This window comes from Lontra canadensis, unplaced genomic scaffold (assembly GCF_010015895.1).
Source record: "Lontra canadensis isolate GAN:19392208 unplaced genomic scaffold, GSC_riverotter_1.0 scaffold11, whole genome shotgun sequence".
Classification (NCBI taxonomy): domain Eukaryota; kingdom Metazoa; phylum Chordata; class Mammalia; order Carnivora; family Mustelidae; genus Lontra; species Lontra canadensis.
The window spans coordinates 10143802-10166309 of record NW_022631005.1 but is presented as its reverse complement, the minus strand read 5'-3'; the positions used below and the strand labels follow the sequence as shown (position 1 = coordinate 10166309).

Below are 22508 nucleotides of genomic sequence, written 5' to 3'. Positions count from 1 at the left end.
TAATTTACTTATTGATGGTAATTTATCCACAAAATACCTTTGTCTTTTCTGCAATTTTTTTTTAAGTGACAGGAGTCATTTTATGCATTTTATCTGCAGTAATTAATTTCTTCTAGATGGTGCTTTATCTATAGTTGGATCTTTTTGCTTGGGAGATATTTTATGAACTGATGAAACATTATCTGCAGATGGGAAAGTCTGATTTCTTATATCTGGTATACTTTAATTTGAACCTCCAAATAGACCTTTAATAGTGAACTAATCAGTTTCATAGCTGTGTTATAGAATTCATTTGAGTGTTATCTCAATTTTCTAACTATTTTGGTGAAAATACCCTCCAAAAACTTAACAGGAAACATCCAAGGGCATTTGTTGGTGGTTGCTTAAGTGCTAACTAGTTACTTTGTACACTTTTTGTCTCTTTATTCTAATGACACACAGGTGATACTAATACCCTTCTCATACCAAAATGCTTATGAAAAGCATTCATTAAAACTTTCTCTTACCCAGTTCTCTATTGGACTTTCTTTTGCTCTTAAAATTTTGCTCAATTTTATAAAAATCATCATATAGAACAGTATGTTATGCTTTTAAAACCATTTTATTTCCTAAGAAAAGTAAGCATGGTTATATCAGGTATAAAAACTTCAGTGCTCATCCTGGTGAGGTGGTGAGGAAGATTTGGAAATATTGGTGTTAGTTCGAGAAAACACCTTTGACAGAGCTGAAGATACCTTTGCCAGCATTTTAGATCCTTGTTTGGAAATACTAGGCTTGAGAGTTTCTGTAGATAAAGCAAAAAAGTAATATGGATATTTATTAGACATTCTAATTGAGAGAAGGTATATTACAGAATTGATGATTTAGAATTCAGAAAGAGACATTTATACAATACTTTATGGGATTAAAAAAAAATAATAAAACAGGGACGCCTGGGTGGCTCAGTGGGTTAAGCCTTTGCCTTTGGCTCAGGTCGTGATCTCAGGGTCATAGTCCCATATTGGGCTCTCTGCTTGGCAGGGAGCCTGCTTCCTCCTCTCTCTCTCTGCCTTGCCTCTCTGCCTACTTGTGATCTCTGTCAAATAAATAAATAAAATCTTAAAAAACAAACAAACAAACAAAAAACATTCACAAAGACTCTTTTGATTTGGCCCTGCTAATAGTCCTCGGGGAAATAGGAAGGAAATAGGAAATAGGAAATTCTTCTTTTTTGAATATTGAATCTTGGCAAGGTAAAATACCTAACATAAGGTCATATGAGTGGAAAATGGCCACACTGGTAATAGGATCCAGCTTTCTGACTCTACATAGCATAGTTACACCTACTGTATTCTGATGCTTCTTTAGTCAGGTATGTAAAGAATGTCTTTCTTTATCTAGCAGAACACTCTTAGAAAATGCCCGATGAGCTAAACTTACATGGGAAAGTAGCTTTCAACTCTGTGCAGTAAGAGTATCCATTTCAGAGTGCTTATGTACAAGTACAAGTGCATTAAAATTGGTATAATTTCTCACCTCCTTTGGGTGAATTTTCAGTTAGCTAACTTTAAGTGATTTTTTTTGTTATGTGAGGTAACACTGTATAGATAATAAAATACTTTTCATTTAGATTCACTTTTCTATGTGACTTATTCAACACATGGGGTCTTAAAGAATATCATATTTTAATTATCACAAAATGACATTTTTACATGTAGACATGTAAAGACAAAAGTGAACATTTATGTACTTTTTTGAACCTATATGACGGGGCATAAAAACACACATGACAGTAAAAACCAATATTTTCTTAATTCTAATGCATGCCAAAGTTCATGACTGTACTTCTTGCAGTTACATAGAGATGTCTTTTTTGCAAGATAATATTCTATGATTAAAGCTAAGATAGCCTATGGTAAATTTAACTATGAAGAACAAAAAAGCATATTTAGGTTTTTAACTACATAGTTATTAATTATAATAATAATGTTAATATTATATATAACATACGTAATATAATATACAAATTATATACATAATATACAATAATAATAATAATAAAACTATTATTTTAAAAAATAACCTAAGAATTTAAAAGGAAACAGCCAAAATCTGCAGTGGATAAGACACAAAAGCATGGATGAAAGAGAAAGATGTACATTCTGGAAAGGTCAGATAAATTTTTTACTAACATGATTGAAACATTGTTGCAAGACTTTTGAAATTCTCATTGGAGAAGTTAAGGAGCTTCCATTCTTAAAAATTGGTGTTCTTATTAAAAATTCAGATTTCTGGGCACCATTACTCCGAGATATTAACTTGGGCAGTCTGAGAGGGCCCAGGAATTTGCATTGTTAAAAAATATACTGGATGATTCTAATGCAAAGCAGTTCCTGGAAACACATTGAGGATACTGCCTCAGCTATGCATCCATTCTAGATTCCTTGTATCTTGTTCAAGACCAATGGTGGCTAGTATCATAGGTTAATAACATACATGAAGCTCATCCCTACAGAGAGTAGTGAACCCTGTGTTTGTCCTTTAATAGTTCTTTTTGTAGCAAAACTGTAGACTATCTTTGATCATTACCCAACATGGGGCTCATTCTGGGATGCAGTGGCAACAATATAGAACCACATTATGGAGGCAAGCAAAAATGGAGGATCAAAGTCAGAAGATCTGTTTTTGGGCCTTAAAAGCTCTTCATTTGTTGACTGTGTAAACTCAGGTGATTATTACCTCCATTTTCTGTTTTGTAAATTAGGGCTTTATGATTGACAGAGGGAGAGTAGTATGGTATAGGGGATATATAGACAAGTTTAGTTTTGTCTACAAAACATTTCACAAAGCTTTGAATGATCTGATAAAATCTAAAAGTTGGGAATATTCATATAAAACTTTCATCTCCAGCTTCTTTTGAAAAAGGCTCAGACTTGAACTGGAAAAGCAAGCAACAACCCAGTATGTCAATGATTGGATTATCATCTCCTCCTTTAGATGGGACACCCCATCTCCAGTGGATCCACACCCCTGCTCAACCTACTTCTCTTGTTTATAGTAACTATCTGGCTCCCGTGGTATTTGAGTGTATAAATTATCGTCATATTGAATGTGCTTAAGCTTTGAAGTTGGGCAGATCTGTGTATGAATCCCAGCTCTGCAGCTTATTAGCTATGAGGTGATCTTGAGTAACCTACTCTTGCTTTCATCTTCAATGATTCTCACTTTCAACTTTAATAAAATAAAGATAACTGGTACCTAAAAAATGTTAGCTGCATTATTTGTTACTGTGGTTTGAGGTTAAAGTAAAAGAACTACATAATAAACATAACAAACTGAAAATGGCTATACACACATACATATATATAGTTAAGTATATTATTTCAATCTCATTACTCAATCTCAGGTGTCAGTACTAGAAGGGAGAAACGAGTCATTCCAGGAGGAATGCTAAAGTATAGCACATTTTGTACCTGAAATGAATTCTTTTGAGGAATATGCACTGTCAGTAATATTCTTGTTTCCTTCAAAGATGGTGATAAACTGCCAAGACAAAGCAAATTATATAGTTACTGTGTTTTGGACACTACACACTATAGATACCTAGAAATCCCCAAAAGATGTAGTACAACCACATAGATTCATGAATAGCATCTATGCTCTGAAGCCCTAGAATTATTCTCTGAGTCTTAGGCTCATAATTTTTGCCAATTAGGGGACCTAGGATTGACCCTTGTCATAGATGTGGGCCTTAGCCACCATTAAATGATGACCAGGCATATTACATCACAAAAAAATACCGGCTCTGTCTGCCCCCTCACTCTTTTGGGTGGATTGAAATAAACAACGAATTATAAATTCTTTTCTGATGTTAGAGATAATGGTAAGTGGGGAAGGAAAATGGATGTTCACTGTGTAACTCCAATTTCCTGTTATGGAAATCTTAGGCATTTTGGGGTCTGGAGCAATGAAGTGGCTATGGGGACTGAGTCAGTTAGGGAACATGGCTCAGATACTAGTATTACTCTGTAGGCCTACATCACCTCTTTGAATGTAGCAGCAGCAATCTTCTCAGAAATGTATAAAATAAACTGAGGTAGGTTTCTGGGCTTCACTGTAAATATTTTATAATACTAGTTACTAAATAAGGAAATCGATCAAGAGAAATGAATCAAGGCCTAAATATATGAAACATAAAATGTGTTATGCATAGATTATGTAAAGACCATCAGATATTATAAAGATTTTATTTATTTATTTGACAGAGGGACACAGCGTGAGAGGGAATAGAAGCAGGGGGAGTGGGAGAGGGAGAAGCAGGCTTCCCGCTGAGCAGGGAGCCTGATGTGAGGCTCAATCCCAGGACTCTGGGATAGTGACCTGAGCTGAAGGTAGACGCTGAAACTGAGCCGCCAAGGTGCCCCAAGGCCATCAGATATTACAAGAGTTTTATCATAGTTCCTCCATGAGGACTTGAGGCAGCTTATTTATTAATATATTTCTGGATAGCTGAGGAATAAAGTGGAGCTGAGACTATGTAAAGCACTGATTCTCAGTATTGGCTTACAATAGTTACATGTGGATTTTTTTTTTTTTAATATGAATCCCTGGGTCCCACATCTCCAATTGAATTTAAATTTCTGAGGATGAGGCATATATCGATATCTTTAAAAAAAATGTCCACTAGTGTGAGACTGACTTGAGAATCCCTAATCTAAAAGCAGAGGGCAGATGCCACCAAGTGTCTCAGATGAGTAAGTATATGTAAGTTCTGGTGGAAACATGAATCTTTGCATTAGTTTAAGAGTATAGGCCATTTCTTGATGGAACACTGTTATTATCACTGCTTTAAGTTTCTTTCTGAAAATTCCAAAATCTTCGCTGCATTGCACTTGGCATCTCATGTCTTTTCCCTTAGAAGTTGTAGACATTGTCTTATTTCTTTACATGTTAAGTAATTTTGGATTCCATCTTGGGCATTTAAAATAATTCATGAGATTCCAAGAACTGTTAGTATCCTCTGGAGATGGTTGAGTTTTTTGTCTTCTTCTTCTTGTTTTTTTTTTTTTTTTTTTTTTTGCTTAACTAGGTAACTAACCCACTTAGATTCAGACCACATATCCTACCCTGCCTTCTATGGCAGTGTTTCCAATGTAAATTCAATTTCCAAAGCCTCAGCAGTACTTTTTTTTTTTTTTAATCTCTATGTATGCACCACTATTAAAGCTATAGTTCAAGTTCTCAAAGTCTTTTGTTTATACAAGTTCATGTCAGTTCCATACATGCACAGCTCAGGAGAGACTTTTCAGCAGATTTTTAGGGGCTCCTTTTTTGATGATCCTCAGAATTTTTTTTTTTTTTTTAATATCTCTAACACTCATAAGTCCCCTTTTCTGGTTCTATGGCCAAATGCTGTGACTACCCTCCCTGTGTGCTATCTCACACATCCCATAACTGCATCCCTGTCTAGGGTGAAATGACAAAAGACAGCGAGAAAAAAGTAGATTTCCTTCTAATATTCTTCAGGTTACTGGAGACTTTTCCTATTCTGGTCAGAGGGAAGGATTTTCTGTGAGTTTTAAGTGCCTCAGCAACCTCTTCTGCCATTGCTGTGTAGCTTCATGTCTGAAACTTGCCTTGAGGCAGAACCGAGGGAGGCGGGAAAAGTGGGGAAAAAAGTGAGCTGCTTCTACTTACCAGTCCACAGGAACTTGTTCCTAATTTTCATAGGAGAGCAATGGTTTCTCCTGAAGATTTATTCTGCCTCTTCTTTCTAAGTAATTCCAGGATTTGAACTGCTCTGGATCTAACTAAACTAGGAGATACAGGCTCAGGGGACAGCAGGAAACTCATAATGGTATTGGTGATTGAGTTTTTACTTCCTTCCTCAAACTCCAGCTATTATTTTTCAGCATCCTCAGTAGTTGTCCAGCATTTTTAGTTGTAAAATAAGAGAGATGAGGTAGAATGTGCTTATTCCACCTTACTTTGAATGGGATTGGATATACCAATTTCAACCATGTTTCACCATGGAAAAAGCTGCAGGTGAGAGAGGAAGGGCAAAGAGTCAAAAGGGTCCAAGCTTAGTCAGGGATTCAGCCTGGCACAAGGAATAGTTTGTAATCAGCTTGTCAGTCCAGAGATTCTCTCTCTGTTATTTCCAAATGATTTTACTTGGACAGTATGGTCTAAATGAAGCCCGAAGGTTGTCAAATAGATGTTTATATTCATAAATGAGCATTAGGTTGAATGAGGAACTAGCCCAGCATCTTTGGGATTTGGCATGAGTAAGAATTGCAAGATTTGGTTCTGAAAACTACTCTATTGGAAATTTCTAAAAAGGGTTAAGGAAGAGGAAATTTCCTGTTTATGGTGGAGAGTAGCTGGGCCTTTCGGAAAGCTGCCTTTAAACAATCAGCCTTTAGGAACACAGAAAAATAGATGGAATCTGCATGATGAATTTTCTGCAAGCCCATTTCCTGTTTTTGAAGCTTCTATTCCCTCCCTGCTTCCTCCAAGTTCCTCACTTGGAGTTTACCTGCCCTAGACAGGATGGAGTGACTGTAGGGTTTTCTTCAGAGACTGCAGTAACAGAGTTTAGGAATGGAATTGTACATAGGTGCTAGGGAAGAACAGTGGCCTATTCTGTGCACATATGCAAGGAATAATTTAATTGTAAAGTGAGAATTTTGATTAGGGGATTTTTCCAGTACCATGCATGGGTCTCAGCCAGAGGGAGACACCTGAGCAAGAAGAAACTGTGCATGGGGTACTCTTCCTGATGTTCCTCAAATCGTACCACCCAAGCCCAGATTTGACCTTGGAAACTGAGCTATATTCAACTGGACCCCATGTATACCATTTATAGTTTATTGAAAAATATTTACCTTGACACTGTTCGAACTCTCTGGTCTTTGCTCTTGAGAAGTTCCTGTTGGGAAGGGGGAAAAAAAAGGAAAAACAGTAATTTTTTTTGGAAGCATGAATAGTACTGAGACAAACCTGGTCTTATTATTTTTCACCAGAAAGTTCCAGAATTTAGGCAGGTAGAAAAAATTATTATTACTTTCAGTGTATAGACAGTGAGAATAACATGGAAATAGGTAAGATCCCTGGAATTCTGGGGCATGTCTCAGATCTTCCTTTCGGAATTATGAAAGATGAAATATGATTTGGTAGGAGAGGCAGACTCCATAACTTCAGAGCCACATATTCATGCACAACTACTCAATCTCTATAGGCTCATTTGTTTACATGTAAAATGAGAGATTACCTCATAGATGATTCCAAGGGGCCTTCTAGCTCTAACAGTCTTTGATTCTACATAGCCAATTAAAAGCAGATAATTGGCACTAACAGGAAAATGCTGGTCTTATGAAATAATTTGAGTGAGAACCAGGAGAATTTTGAAGCAATACAAAGAGGAAATCTGGAGGAAGAACCAAAAATTGCCCACGTTCCAGGAGAGGCTAGTAAGCCTGTAAAACAAATTTAGCCTAAAAAGTTAGAAATGATGAGAAAATTTTTACAATGACTGTCTACTAGGAAGGCAGAAAATCTGAATCTGAGACTTAGCTTCATTTCTTAGAGCTGTATGAACATTGGCAAATTGAATCTAACTTATTTGACTCTGTTTCCTCATTATGTAGAATGTGAATGAGACAGTCTTCCCTGGCTGTCTCACAAAAGGATGCAATGAGATATCTTATATAAAAATATTGTGCATTTTATAGAAATGTAATCATCAGGGGCCAATATGTGGTCATTCTCTGCATTATTCTTTGGATCAATGTAGGTTTTGGGGAAAAAAGTTGTAGTAGAACTTCAATTAACTCAGATATGAGAGGGACTGATGATTGCACTTATCTGACAGTATTGGTAAAATTTTATTGTTGGTTGATAATCTTTTTAAACTGCCTGATTCTATATTGCACATAATTGAACTAACTGACTTTTGCTTTTAAATGACTGAGGGTATTGGGTTTACTTCCAGGGTTGTCATTCCAAATGCTAGGTTTTTAAGTTTCTAGGCTACATGACTGTCAACTTCCCAGGATATACTAGGAATTTGTTTTGATGAAAAGTCAAAGAAAAAACCCCTGATATTTGAGGGTCTCAGGTATTCAGATTTATTTTATTGTATATCTAAATGAAACAAAGAATCTAATTTTCTAGTCCTAATCTCTCCATTAAACTCCAATCTTAACTATCCTATTTCTTATGTGATACCTCAACTTAAATATCTAATGGGTACCTCAAGCTCAGCATAACCAAAACAGAATTCTTGTGCCCCTCATTCGTTAGTGCCATTGTCCCTCTTATTTTACTAAATGCTCCTCCTATTACATTGCCTATTTTAGGTTCTTGGGAATACAGCTGTAATCTTCATGGACCTCACATTCTAGAAGGAGAGAGTGAAAAAACAATTAATGGTCTGTCAGATAATTATAAGTGCCAGTGAGAAAAATAAGCACAGATGCAGAATAGTTAGTGCCATGGTGGGAAGGAGGCTACAGTGTCAGACTATGGTCAAAGAAGACATCACTGAGAAGGTGAAATTTGAGCAAAGACCTGAAGGTGAGGGACTAGCAATGCAGATGTAAGGGGAGGAGTTCTTACACAAGGATCCGCAAGAGCAAAGGCCCTCAATGCCTGGAATGTTTAAGAAACAGCAAGGCCCATGAGGCTGGAGCAGAGAGCCAGAAAGAGACAGAGATTGAGGAAGTTAGGTAAGGTGGGGGAGGTGATGTCCAGATGAGGTAGGTTTCTGCAAGCTATTGTGGTTTCTTTGGCTTTTGTCCCAGATGAGATGGGGAATACCTATCAATATCTGGAATTACCTTGTTTATGTCGTTACCCTTTGATGCCCACCCCAGGTTACAGTGTAAATTCTATGAGATTAAGGACTTTGTCAGTGTTGTGGGATTCTGGAACACAAAGGAAATGCTCAGTAAATATTTGAATGAATGAATGAATAAGGATTGAACTGGGCAAGTGAAATATTACTGAAGGATGTAAAAATTAAGCATGATCATTGCACAAAATTGGAAAAGAAAACAACAGTAACAACAATACTGCTTTTATGGTCAGGTTACTTAGGATCTAGAGTTGGCTCTGCCTCAGACTCAGAGTAACCTTGGCAGAACTGCTTCATCATTCTTAGCTTGTGTTTCCTCACGAAAACATAAAGTGGTTTGTATAGAATGGTTTTTGTCTCCCTCTAGTAGCCTGTGATTCCATACTACCAGTATGATCAGTGATTATTGTGATATCTTCTGATTATGGTGTGTTTATGGGATTCTGGCATATTTATTGCTATTCTAGGAATCATCTTAATTAAAATAATTTCACTTCCAAGTTGAGACAATTTGTTTTTAAAGTAATTCCTTGAGTGGGTTGTGTGTCTAAAATAGCCAAGGATAAACCTGTGGTTTGAGTTTTAAAGCCACTTTACAGTCAACATGACACTCTACCTCTTGTACATATGGTTATTGGAACCACATTGATCCTCTGAGGTTTCAAAAAATAGAGAACCAAAAAGTTCTTAAATTTTCTAAAGAGTAGGTACTATTTTAAAAATACTGAAGTCTATACTAGTCAGATATTAATGTGAGCAAACAAATTTAGATCTAAAAACTCCCTTCCCCCCACACATTTTTTGTACATTTTGGTAGGACTAAGCACAAAGGAAGGATAAGAAATCATTAAATCCTAGTATAATGGGTTCTGGCTCAGATAAAAGCTATTGTATGGTGCATCCTTATTTTATGAATATTTTTCACAGGAGCATAGTAAATGTGAATTCATAACATCACACCATTTTCTTGATCAAAATTATTAATAAAATCTTGACAGCAATTCAGCAAAGGCAAACTAGTTGGTTCATTTTAACATCTGAGTGATACAGTACTAGATTATTTTCCAAAAAATAGGTAAATTCCCAGGGGAAAAAAACCAAAACTATGAACCTCAGGTCTTATAACTAAAAATATCATCAAAGCAGTAAACAAATAAAAAGCAATAGCTGAAAAATTCATTAAAGCAGTAAAGCAGTCTTTTGAATGCTTTCTAATTAAAAAAAAATAATAAATCCAACCTTGTAATAATTTGTCACTTGAATCTGAGGTAAAATCTTCAGTCTCACTAAAACAAAAGAAAGAGAACATTTCATTTTCTGTGTATTTATTGAATGAAGAAATTACTGGTTAAGCAAAAGAACAATCTGTCAGATATTCTTTGTATGGAAGTAAACCTGGAATAATTTATCTCTCAGTTCCAAAATCAAATGAAAATGATTTCTAAATTGACTTTTCACTTTTAATTTTGGTTAAATATACATAACATAAAATTTGGCACCTTAACCATTTTTAAGTTCTGTACTTGAGGACATTCTCATTGTTGTGCAACCATCACCACTATCTATTCTCCAGAATTTTTCATCTTCCCCAACTGAGGCTAACTCCACATTACCCCCACCCCTCTCTGTTCCCAGGGACCACTATTTTACTTTGTGCTTCCATGATTTGACTACCTGAGGTATCTCATATAAGTGGAATCATGTAGTATTTGTCCTTTTGGAACTGGCTTATTTCATTTAGTATAATGTCTTCAAGGTTCCTACGTGTAGCGTGTGTCACAATTTCCTTTTTAAGGCTTAATAATATTCTACTGAATGTATATATTACATTTTGCTTAACCATTCTCTTGAATGACTCAAATTGTTTCCAGGATTTAGCTGTTGTTAATAATGCTGCTTATGAATATGAGTGTATGAATATCTGAGTGACTGTTTTCAAATCTTTTGGGTATATATCCAGAAGTGTAATTGCTAGATCATATGGTAACTCTATTTTTTGATAAACTGTCATACTGTTTCCCATAGCAACTGCACCATTTTAAATACCCAACAGCAATATACAAGGATTGCATTTCTTCACTTTCTTGCCAATATTTGTTATTTTCTGTTTCTGGTTGGTTTTGTTTTCTATTTTGATAACAGCTATTCTGATGGGTGTGAAATAACATCTTATTGTGGTTTTGATTTGCACTTCCCTAATGATTAGTGATACTGAGTATCTTTTCATGTACTTATTGCCCATTTATATATCTTCTTTGAAGAAATACCTATTCGAGTCCTTTACTCAATTTTTAATCAGGTTTTTTGATTATTTTGTTGTTACTGAGTTATGTGTTATTTATATTCTGGGTAGTAATCCCTTATAGATATATAATTTGCAAGTATTTTCTCCCATTCTTAACTCTGTCCTTTGAAGCCAAGTGGCCTTGGCATGTTTATCAAAAATCATTTGGCCATATATGGGAGATTTATTTATAGGTCTTTTATTTTATTTCATTTTTTTATATATCTGTCTTTATGTCAGTACCATAGTGTTTTCATTACCATATCTTTGCAGTAAGTTTTAAAATCAGTAAGTCTAACTTTGTTCTTCCTTGTCAACGTTGTTTTGGTTATTAAGAGTCCCTTGAAAAACTATAAATTTTAGAATAATTTTTTTCTATTTCTGTAAAAAATGCTATCAAATGTAATTCTTATAAAAATACTAATCTGTAGAATACTTTGTGTAATTATTGACATCTTAACAAATCTTCTAATCCATGAATTTTTAAATTGCTTTTTAAATTTTTAAAATTTGAGTACAGTTGACATGCAATGTTACAATAGTTTCAGGTGTACAACCTAGTGATTTGACAAGTTTATGCATTATGCTGTGTTTACCACAAGTGTCACTACCATCTGACCCCATAAAATGCTATTAGAATATCATTGATTATATTCCTTATGCTGTGCCTTTTATTTCTGTGACTTAGTCATCCCATAACTGAAAGTGTATATTTCCCACTTATCTTTACTTCCTTCTCCTTTGGCAAGGATCAGTTTGTTCTCTGTATTATATTTATAGGTCTGATTCTGCTTTTTGTTCATTCATTTTTTTTAGATTCCACTTATGAGTAAAATCATATGGTATTTTTTCTTTCTCAGTCTTACTTCATGTAACATAATTTTCCCATTAATTTTTGTCTCCTTCAATTTCCTTCAGGTATGTTGTGTAGTTTTTAGTTTTCCATTTTGGATTCTTTGTGGTGATTGTATAGAAATACAATTGATTTTTCTGTGTTGATTTTGTATCCAACAACTTCGATGAATTCATTTATTCTAAAATTTTTGTTTCTGTTTTGTGTGGCATCTTTAGGGAGTTACTACATACAAGATAATGTTATCTGTGAATAGAGGACATTATACTTCTTATCTTACAATTTAGGTGCCTTTTATTTTTGTTTAACTGCTCTGACCAGGACTTCCACCATGTTGAATAGAAGTGGTAAGAGTGGGCAGTTATTTCTGATCTTAGAGAAAAATCCTATAGGCTTTCACTCTGAGTACAGTATTAGTTGTAGGTTTTCCATATATGGCTTTTATTATTTTGAGGTAATTTCTATTTTTAGTTTGTTGAGTTTTCTTATTTTGAAAAGATGTTGAGTGTTGTTAAATGGTTTTTCTGCGTTAATTTAGATGAGAATGTGTGTGTGTTTTCTTCATCTTGTTAATATGTTGTATTATATTTTTTATATATTGAATCTCCCTTGTACTCCTGGGATAATCGCACCTGAGTCATGGAGTAAAATATTTCAATGGGCTGTTGAGTTCTGTTTGCCAGTAATTTGCTGAAGATTTTTCCATCAACATTCATCAGGGATATTAATCTGCAGTTTACTTGCAGTGCCTTTTTCTAGCTTTTGGTATCAAAGTAATGCTGGCTCATGAGTTTGGAGATATTCCATCCTATCCAGTTTTTTTGGAAAGAGTTTGAGCAGGATTCATGTTAATTCTCCCTTAAACGTTTGCTGGAATTCACCAGTGAAACCATCTGGTCCTGAAATTTTCTTTGTTAGGTGTTTGATTACTGATTCAGTCTCCTTAACCAGTTATAAGTCTGCTCAGATTTTCTATTTTTTTCATAATTCAATTTTGGTAGCCATGTGTTTCTGGGAATTTATCCATTTCATCTGAGTTATCCAAATTGTTGACATATAACTGATCATAGTACTTTCTTCTAATCCTTTCATTTCTGTAAAATCTGTTGTGATGTTTCTGTTTCTCATTTATAGTTTTAGTTTTTTGAATCTTCTCTTTTTTCCATAGACAATCTTATAATAATTTTGTCAATTTTGCTGGTCTTTTTGAAGAACCAACTCTATGTTTCATTGGTTTTATCTATTATTTTTCTATTTTGTATATTGTTTATCTCTGCTTGTTATTATTTCCTTCCTTATACTAGTTTTGAGTTTGTTTTTCTTCTTTTAGTTATTTAAGGTATAAAGGTAAGTTGTTGTTATAAGATCTTTTTTTTTTTAAGATTTTGTTTATTCATTTGACAGAGATCACAAGAAGGCAGAGAGGCAGGCAGAGAGAGAGAAGGAAGGAGGTTCCCCACTGAGCAGAGAACCCGATGTGGGGCTCGATTCCAGGACCCTGAGATCATGACCTGAGTCAAATGCAGAGGCTTTAACCCACTGAGCCACCCAGGGGCCCCCAAGATCTTTATTAAGAATTTACAGCTATAAATTTCCCTCTTAGTACTATTTTCACTGCACCCCATAAGTTTAAGTATATTTTCATTTTCATTTGTCTCAGATATTTTCTGATTTCCTCTGTGATTTGTTCTTTGACCCAATTGGTTATTTAAGAATACATTAATTTTTACATATCTGTGAATTTTTTCAGTTTTTTTTCTGGAAAATATGTTGTATTACATATTCAAATTTTATTCCACTGTGATTGGAAAGGATGCTATGTATGAATTTAATATTTTAGAATTTTTGAACCCTTGTTTTGTGATCTACATATGGTCTCTCCTGGAGAATGTTCCATGTACACTTGAGAAAAATATTCTGCTGTTGTTGGGTGGAGTGTGTTCTGTATATGTTTGTTAGTTCCAATTGATCTATCATCTTGTTGAAGTCCTCAAGACATTCCATCTTGTTCTGTCTACTACTGAAAGGAGTTTATTGAAGACCTCTCTTACTGTTGGAGAGCTAGAGCTGTCTGTTTCTCTCTTCAACTTTGTTGGTGTTTGCTTCATATATTTTGGAGCTTTCAAGTTTGTTCCATATGTGTTTATAATTGTTACGTCTTCTTGGTGAATGAACCCTTTGTCATTATAATAATGTTCTTTGTCTCTTGTTTTTCACTCAGAGTCTCTTTTCCTTGATATTAGTATAGCTAACTCTGTTCTCTTTTGGTTTCTGTTTGCATAGGGTAGCTTTTCCTATCCTTTCACTTTCCACCTATGTGTGTCCTTCTATCTAAAGTGAGTCTCTTAAAGACAGTATATACAGATCTTTGAATTATGATGGGGTCACATCCTGATAAACCCATTATAAATTGTCTGTTCTGGGGCTTTTTTTGTTTGTTTGTTGGTTGCTTTTTGTTGGTTTGTTTTTTGTTTTCATTTTATTGCTTATTTTAAAAATCATTTTATTTTATTTCATCATGATAAGTGTACTCTTTAATCACCATCTCATATTTCTTACATTCCCACAGTCACCTCTCATCTGATAATCATCAGTTTTCGGACTCTATAGTTAAGAGTCTATTTCTTGGTTTTTCTCTCTTTCTTTTTTCCCCACCTTTTGTCATTTATTTCTTAAATTCCAGATATGAGTAAGATAATATGATATTTGTCATTTTCTGGCTGACTTATTTCATTCAGCATTATACTCTCTAGCTCTACTCATGTTATTGCATGAGTCTTTTTCTTTTTTCTTTCTTTTCTCTCTCTCTTTCTTTTTTTTTAAAGTAAGCTCTAGGACCAACATGGGGCTCAAACTCATGAACCTGAGATCAAGTTTCACACTCTAATGATTGAACTAGACAGGTGCCCCTGTTCATGTTACTGCAAATGGCAGGATTACTTTCAGTTTTTATGTCTGAATAATATTCCACTGTGTGTATGTGTGTGTGTGTGTGTGTGAGAGAGAGAGAGAGAGAGAGAGAGAGAGATATCTCACCTCTTTTTTATCCACCCATCTATTGGTGGACACTTGGTGTGCTTCCACAGTTTGGCTACTGTAAATAATGCTGCAATAAACATATGGGTGCATGTATCCCTTTGAATTAGTGTTTTTGTATTTTTGGGGTAAATACCCAGTACTTCAATTCCTGGGTTGTAGAGTGGTTTTATTTTAATTTTTGATTAACCTACAAAAAGTTTTTTCCACAATGGCTACACCAGTTTGCCTTCCCACTACAGTGCAAGAGAGTTCTTTTTTTCCCACATCCTTGCCAACACTTGTATCTTGTTTTTTTTTTTTTTTTAATTTTAGCCATTCTAACAGCTATGAGGTGATACTCTCATTGAGGTTTTGATTTTCATCTCCCTGATAAAAAGTAATGTTGAGCATCTTTCATGTATCTGTTGGCCATCTGTATGTGTTCTTTGCCCATTTTTGATTGAATTTTTGTGTTTTGGGTGTTGAGTTGTATCAGTTCTTTATATATTTTGCATACTAACCCTTTATCAGATATGTCATTTGCAAATATCTTCTCTCATTCAGTAGGTTGCCTTTTAATTTTGTTGGTTCTTTCCTTGGCTGTGCAGAAACCTTTTATTTTGATGTAGTCCCAGTAGTTTATTTTTGCTTTTATTACCCTTGCCTCAAGAGACATATCTAGAAAAATATTGCTATGGCTGATGTCAGAGAGATTACTACCTGTGCTCTCTTGAAGGATTTTTGTGGTTTCAGGTCTTTAATCCACTTTGAGTTTATTTTTGTGTATGATGAAAGAAAGTGGTACATCCAGTTTGTTTGTTTGTTCTCTCTCTTTCTTTCCTCTCTTTTTTCTTTCCTCAGCTGTACAGTTTCCCCAGCACCATTTGTTGAAGACACTGTCTTTTTTCCCATTGGATATTCATTCCTCCTTTGTTAAGGATTAATTGATTGTATAATTGTGGATTTATTTTTGGGTTTTCTGCTCTATCCCATTGATGTATGTGTATATTTTTATGCCAGTAACATACTGTTTTAATTACCAACACTATGTAATAGAACTTGAAATTTGGAATTGTGATATCTCCAGTTCTTTTTTAAGATTACTTTGGCTATTTTAAATCTTTTGTGGTGCCATACAAATTTTAGGATTCTTTGTTCTAGTTCTGTTGAAAAAATGCTGTTGGTATTTTGATAGGGATTGCATTAAATTTGTAGATTGCTTTGGGTAGTATAGATAATTTAATGTTTGTTCTTTCAACCCACAATCATGGAATGTTTTTCCATTTCTTTGCATTATTTTGAATTCTTTCATCAGTGTTTCATAGTATTCAGAGTACAGGTCTTTCACCTCTTTGGGTAAATTTATTCCTAGATATAGTATTGTTTTTGAGGCAGTTATAAATGGGATTGTTTTCTTTCTTTTCTTTTTTTTTAAATATTTTATTTATTCATTTGAGAGAGAGACAAAGAGAGCACAAGCAGGGGGAGAGGCAGAGGGAGAGGGAGAAGCAGACTCCCTGCTGAGCTGGAGCCCAATGTGGGGCTCAGTCCCAGGAACTGGAGATCATGACCTGAACAGAAGGCAGATGCTTAGCCATCTGAGCCACCCAGGCACCCCTGGGATTGTTTTCTTAATTTCATTTTCTGCTGTTTCATTGTTAGTGTTTAGGAATGCAACATATTTCTGTACATTGATTTTGTATCCTGCAACTTTACTGAATTCATTTATCAATTCTAGTTGTTTTTTGGTGGAGCCTTGAGGGTTTAGTATATGTATTATCATGTCATCTGCAATGAGAGTTTTACTTCTTTCTTACCAGTTTTGGATAGCTCTTATTTCTTTTTCTTGTCTAATAGCTTTGGCTAGGAGATCTAGTACATTATTGAATAGAAGTGATGGTGGTGGAAATACTTGGGTTGTTTCTGTCCTTAAGGGAAAGCCCTCAGTTTTTCACCATTGAGTATGATGTTTACTGTGGGATTTTCATATAAGGTCTTTATTACGCTGAGCTATGTTCCCTCTAGACCTACTTTGCAGAGGGTTTTTATCATGAATATATTTTGTACTCTGCCAAATGCTTTTTTTGCATCCATTGAAATGATTTTGTTGAATATTTTTGCATCCGTATTCATGAGAGATATCTTCCTGCAGTTCTCTCTCTCTCTCTCTCTCTCTGTGTGTGTGTGTGTGTGTGTGTGTGTGTGTGTGTATGGTCTTTATCTGCTTTTATTATCAGGGTTATACTGGCCTCATAGAATGAACTGGGAATTTTTCCTTCCTTTTGTATTTTCTTGAAATAGTTTGAGAAGAACAGGTACTCACTCTTCTTTAAATGTTCAGTAGAATTTGCCTGTGAAGCTGTCTGGTCTTAGACTTTTATTTTTGGGTTGTTTTGTTTTTTAATTACTGATTCAATTTCATTGCTGGCAATTGTTCTGTTCAAATTTTTCTATTTCTGCCTGCTTTAGTTCTGGTAGGTTATATGTTTCTAATGTTATGTTTCTTCTAAGTTGTCCAATTTGATGGCATATAAGTTTCCATAATATTCTGTTACCATTATTTGTGTTTTTATGGTGTTGGTTGTTATTTATCCTCTTTCATTATTAATTTTATTTCTTTGGGTTCTCTCTCTCTCTCATTTTTGTTTTTTGTTTTTTCCTTGCTAGAGGTTTATGAATTTTGTTGATTTTTCCAAAGAACAATTTCCTGATTTCATTTGATTTGTTCTTTTTTTTTTCTTTTTTCAGTTTCTGTATCACTTATTTCTGCTCTACATTTTATTATTTCCTTCCTTCTGTTGTGCTCCAGGGTTTAGGTTTTGTTTGTTTGTTTGTTTTTTCAAACTCCTATAGGTGTAAGGTTAGGTCGTTTATTTGAGATTTTCCTTATTTCTTAAGGTAGGCCTGTGTTGCTACAAACCTCCCTCTTAGAACAACTTTTGCTGCATGTCAAAGCGTTTGGACCATTGTGTTTTCATTTTCATTTGTTTCCCATTTCCATGTAATTTTTAATTTCTTCTTTAACTTCTTGATTGACCCATTCATTGTTTGATAGCATATTATTTAACCTTCATGTATTTGTGGTCTTTCTAGATTTTTTCTTGGGGTTGATTTGTAGTTTTGCAGTGGTGTCAGAGACGATGCATGCTATTACTTCAATTTTTTTTTTTTTTTTTTTTTATGTGTGATCTATTCTGGAAAGTGTTCCATGTGCACTTGAAAAGAATGTATATTTTGCTGTATTGGAATGGAATATTCTGAGTATGTGTATTAAATCCATCTGGTCCAGTATGTTATTCAAAGACACTGTTTCCTTGTTGATTTTTTGTTTGGATGATCTGTCCATCAATGTATGTGGGGTATTAAAATCCCTTACTATTACTGTATTACGCTCAAGTATTTCTTTTATTTTCTTTTATGTTTATTATTAACAAAATTTTTCTTTTATGTTTGTTTTATGTATTTGGGTGCTTCCATATTGAATGCATAAATATTTACAATTGTAATATCATCTTGTTGGATTGCCCCCTTCATAATTACATAGTATCCTTCTTAGCCTCTTGTTACAGTCTTTGTTTTAAAGGCTTCTTTTTCAGATATAATTATTGCTACCCCAGCTTTTTTTTTTTTTTTTTTTTTGTCATAAATGTTTCTCCATCCACTCACTTTCAATCTGCAGGTGTCTTTTTGTCTTGAGTGTCTGTAGGCAGCATATGAGTTTTTAATCCATTCTGACACCCTATGTCTTTTGATTGGAACATTTAGTCCAGTTACATTTAAAGTAATTAATGATGAGTATGTATTACCATTTTTTTACTTGTTTCATGGTTATAGATTTTCTCTGATCCTGGAGTGTCTGGGTGGCTCAGCTGGTTAAACATCTGTCTTCAACTCAGGTCATGATCCCAGGGTCCTGGGTCTGAGTCCTGCCTTAGGCTCTCTGCTCAACAGGGAGCCTGCTTCTTCCTCTCCCTCTGCCTGCTGGTCCCCCTGCTTGAGCTGCCAAATAAATAAATAAAATCTTTAAAAAACCCCCCAGATTGTCTCTGATCCTTTCTTTTTTTGCTTTATTTCATGGTTTGTTGGCTTTCTTTAGTGATGTACTTGGATCCCCTTCTCTTTATTCTTTACATGTCTATTACTGGCTTTTGATTTATGGTTATCATTAGTTTTACATATAACATCTTATATAAACAGCAGTGTATACTAAGTTGATGTTTGCTTAGGTTTAAATCCATTTTTTTATTCCTCTCCCTCCCATGTTTTTGATATATGGTGTTATATTTTACATTTTTTTTAATGAATCCCTTGATTGTATAGAAATATTTATTGTTACTGCTTTTGTGTTTTTTTACTTTTCCTACTACTTTATAGTCTTCCTTTCCACTCACAGAGTACTTTTTAATATTTCTTGTAGGGTTGGTTTAGCAGTCATGTATTCCTTCAGTTTTTCTTTGAGAAACTCTCTTTGTTTGAGAAATCTCTTCTTCTGTTCTGAATGATAGTCTTGCTGGAAAACTATTCTTGGCTGCAGATATTTTCTCTTCAGCATTCTGAATATATCATGCCACTTTCTTTTGGCTTGCAAGTTCCTGCTAAAAAGTCCACTGATAGCCTAATGGGGGTTTCCCCTTGTATGTAACTGTCTTTTTTTCTCTTGCTACTTTTAAAGTATTTTATCACAACTTTTTCCATTTTAATTAGTAGGTGTCTTGGTGTGGACCTCCTTAGGTTGTACTTTTGAGGGGAGCTCTGTGACTCTTGGATCTGGATATTTGTTTCTTTCCCCAAATTAGGGAAGCTTTCAGCTATTATTCCTTCAAATATATTTTTTCTGCTGCCTTATCTCTCTCCTTCTGAGAGCCCTAGAATGTGGATGTTATTATGCTTGATGGAGTCACTGAGTTCCCTAAGACTATTCTCAATTTGCATATTTTTTCCTCTCCTTTTGTCAACTAGATTACTTTCCATTCTCTGTCTTCTAGGTCATTAATTTGTTCCTCTCTTTCACCTAGCCTGCTATTTATTCCATCAAGTGTATTTTTAACTTTATTGCGTTTTTTTTTTAAAGATTTTATTTATTTATTTGACAGAGAGAGAGAGATCACAAATAGGCAGAGGCAGGCAGAGAGAGAGAATGAAGCAGGCTCCCTGCTGAGCAGAGAGCATGATGCAGGGCTTGATCCCAGGACCCTGGGATCATGACCTGAGCCGAAGGCAGAGGCTTAACCCACTGAGCCACTCAGGCACCCCCATTTATTGTGTTCTTGATCTCTGATTGGTTCTTTTTTTTTATCTCTGTAATAAATATCTTACTGATGTCTGCCACTTTTTTTTTTTTTTTTTTGAGAGAGAGAACAAGTGAGAGAGGGGGGTGGGTAGAGGGAGAGAGAGAATCTTAAGCAGACTCCACACTGAGCATGAAGTCTGACACAGAGCTTGGTCTCATGACCCTGAGATCATGATCTGAGTTGAAATCAAGAATCAGATGCCCAACTGAATGAGCCACCCAGGTGTCCCCAGTGTCCACAGGTTTTTTATTTTTTTTATTTTTTGTAGTCCAGTGAGTATCTTTGTCATATTACTTTAAATTCTCTATCAGGCATATTATTTGTTTCCATTTAACTTTGGTTTCTTGCCCTGGTTTGGTCCTATTCTTTTATTTGGCAGATGTTTTTCTGTCTCCTCATTTTGTGTGACTTTTTGTGTCTGTTTCTATGTGTTAGGAAAAGTTAACTACTCACTTGCTCTTAATGATAATAGCCTTATGAAGATGTCGTCCTGTAGTGCCCTGCAGCACAGTATTTCCTGTTCCCCAGGGCCTGGCACTTCAGGGAGTATTTCTTATGTGTGTTGTGTGTGCTCTGCTGTTGAGTCTTGGTCTCTTTTTTCTTTAGTCCAATTGTTTGCAGAGGCTATCTTTGCCTATTGTGGACAGCAAGGTGCAGTGGTCTGCTTGCAAAATGAGACCTGCCTCTGCTCTTGCTGGAACTGAGGTCCTGCAAAATACTCAGGGGTCAAGTGATGTGGTGTTTACAGGGTTTGAGCTGGTCTTCTGGGGGGAGGGGCCTGCAGTACCAGTACTGAGGTGGGCATGACTAAGAAGGGTAGATCTGCTGAAGTATGTGTGTGTGTAGGGGGACGGTAAGGAGTGTTGGTGCTGCACTCGTTCTCACAGGTGGCCATTGTTTATGCTGGTGATGAAGGAAGGGAAATGGTACCTGCTGGCTCCTTTGCTCCTGGAGGGGCCTCCCCATGATCCCTGTCTCTCTGGGCTGTACACTGATATGAACAGAGCAGTCTCCCTCCTGTCTGTCCCCCCCTGCATTTTTCAAACTGCTGGTTCTATGCTGTATCTGCATGGGCTGTTTGTCATGCTATCTTTTTAAGGGCAGGGACTCCACTTCTTAACACCTCTGGGCTCTACCACAGCCAAGCCTACTGATTTTTTAAAATAATAGACTTTAAGCCCTGCTGGTTTTAAGAACTCATGAAATTCAGCCCCTCTCACTTTCAAAGGCAAATATTATGTATATTAAACCTCCCTATTTGTGAGCTTCCCAGTGTGAAAAGTCTGTCTTTGACCTTTCTCTATGCCATTGGCTCCCTCCTTCCTGCAGAAGGCCATTGTCCATTTTGTTCCCAGACCCCTTTTTACCCTTCCTACCTTTTTTGATGTGGCCTCTTCTTTGCCTTTAGTTGTGGAGTTTCTTGTCCCAGTCTTCAGGTCATTTCCTGGGTTATTTACACTGGCATGGATGTTAGCTAGTTGTATCCAGGGGACAAGGTGAGCTTTGGGTCCTCCTTCTGCCAACTTCCCAGCCAAACTTCAAGGACTCCCTTTTGTCAGATCTTCTTTTAAATTTTTTATTTCCCAAGAATGCTTCCCATCATGCTTTTTTTCAGGGCCTTCAATATTCATTGTATTCTTTTGCCAGTAATCTCTTGCTCTCAGGTGCATCTTGTAGTCCTCTGTGATTTTCATGCACTGTGGGACCCATCAGCTGCCTTCTGTGATTTCCAGGCATAGTTCCAAACCATGCCACTGTCTCAGTCTATTTAGGTGAAACAGAAACATTCCCTCAGCCAGCCCACAGCTAGCAGAACAGTGCAAACAAGTTCCAGTCTGCTTTTTCCATCCCAAGGGAGGGAACTGGGAATTGGCCCATTTCTTCCCAACTGTGTCTTGTCATGTTGCAGAGGGGATTGTGCAAAGGCAAGCAAAAATCTGGAATTTCCTACCATTTTGAATGTGGCTTTACCTTGATTACACATTCACTCAATTACTGCAAATATTTGACTATTTTTCGGAGCTCATATAAGGTTATTTTATCAGCCTATAGTTTTTGTGTGTTTGTTTCCCTGAGGAGACAAGGGCCTGTAGTTTCCTGGTCTGCCATCTTGCACCAAATTGACTTTTATTTGATATCATCTATGCCTTCTGTCTTCATCATTGATATAAACAATAGAGAGGTGCTCACATTAATAATGTATTTTAAAATAACCATTATGCAGGA

At 35.6% G+C, this 22508-nt stretch overlaps 1 protein-coding gene across 1 annotated transcript in view; it reads right to left on the bottom strand.

Moving 5' to 3' along the window:
• Positions 1 to 591: 591 nt before the first annotated feature.
• FSIP2 (fibrous sheath interacting protein 2) overlaps positions 592 to 22508 on the bottom strand; it is a 90687-nt gene continuing 68770 nt past the window's right edge. Inside the window, exons 20-23 of the mRNA XM_032856084.1 lie at positions 10076 to 10122; positions 6867 to 6910; positions 3453 to 3522; positions 592 to 784 (exon numbers count right to left, since the gene is read on the bottom strand). Coding sequence (XP_032711975.1) covers positions 648 to 784; positions 3453 to 3522; positions 6867 to 6910; positions 10076 to 10122 — 298 coding nt within the window. The 3' untranslated portion in view covers positions 592 to 647. The remainder of the gene's footprint in view (positions 785 to 3452; positions 3523 to 6866; positions 6911 to 10075; positions 10123 to 22508) is intronic.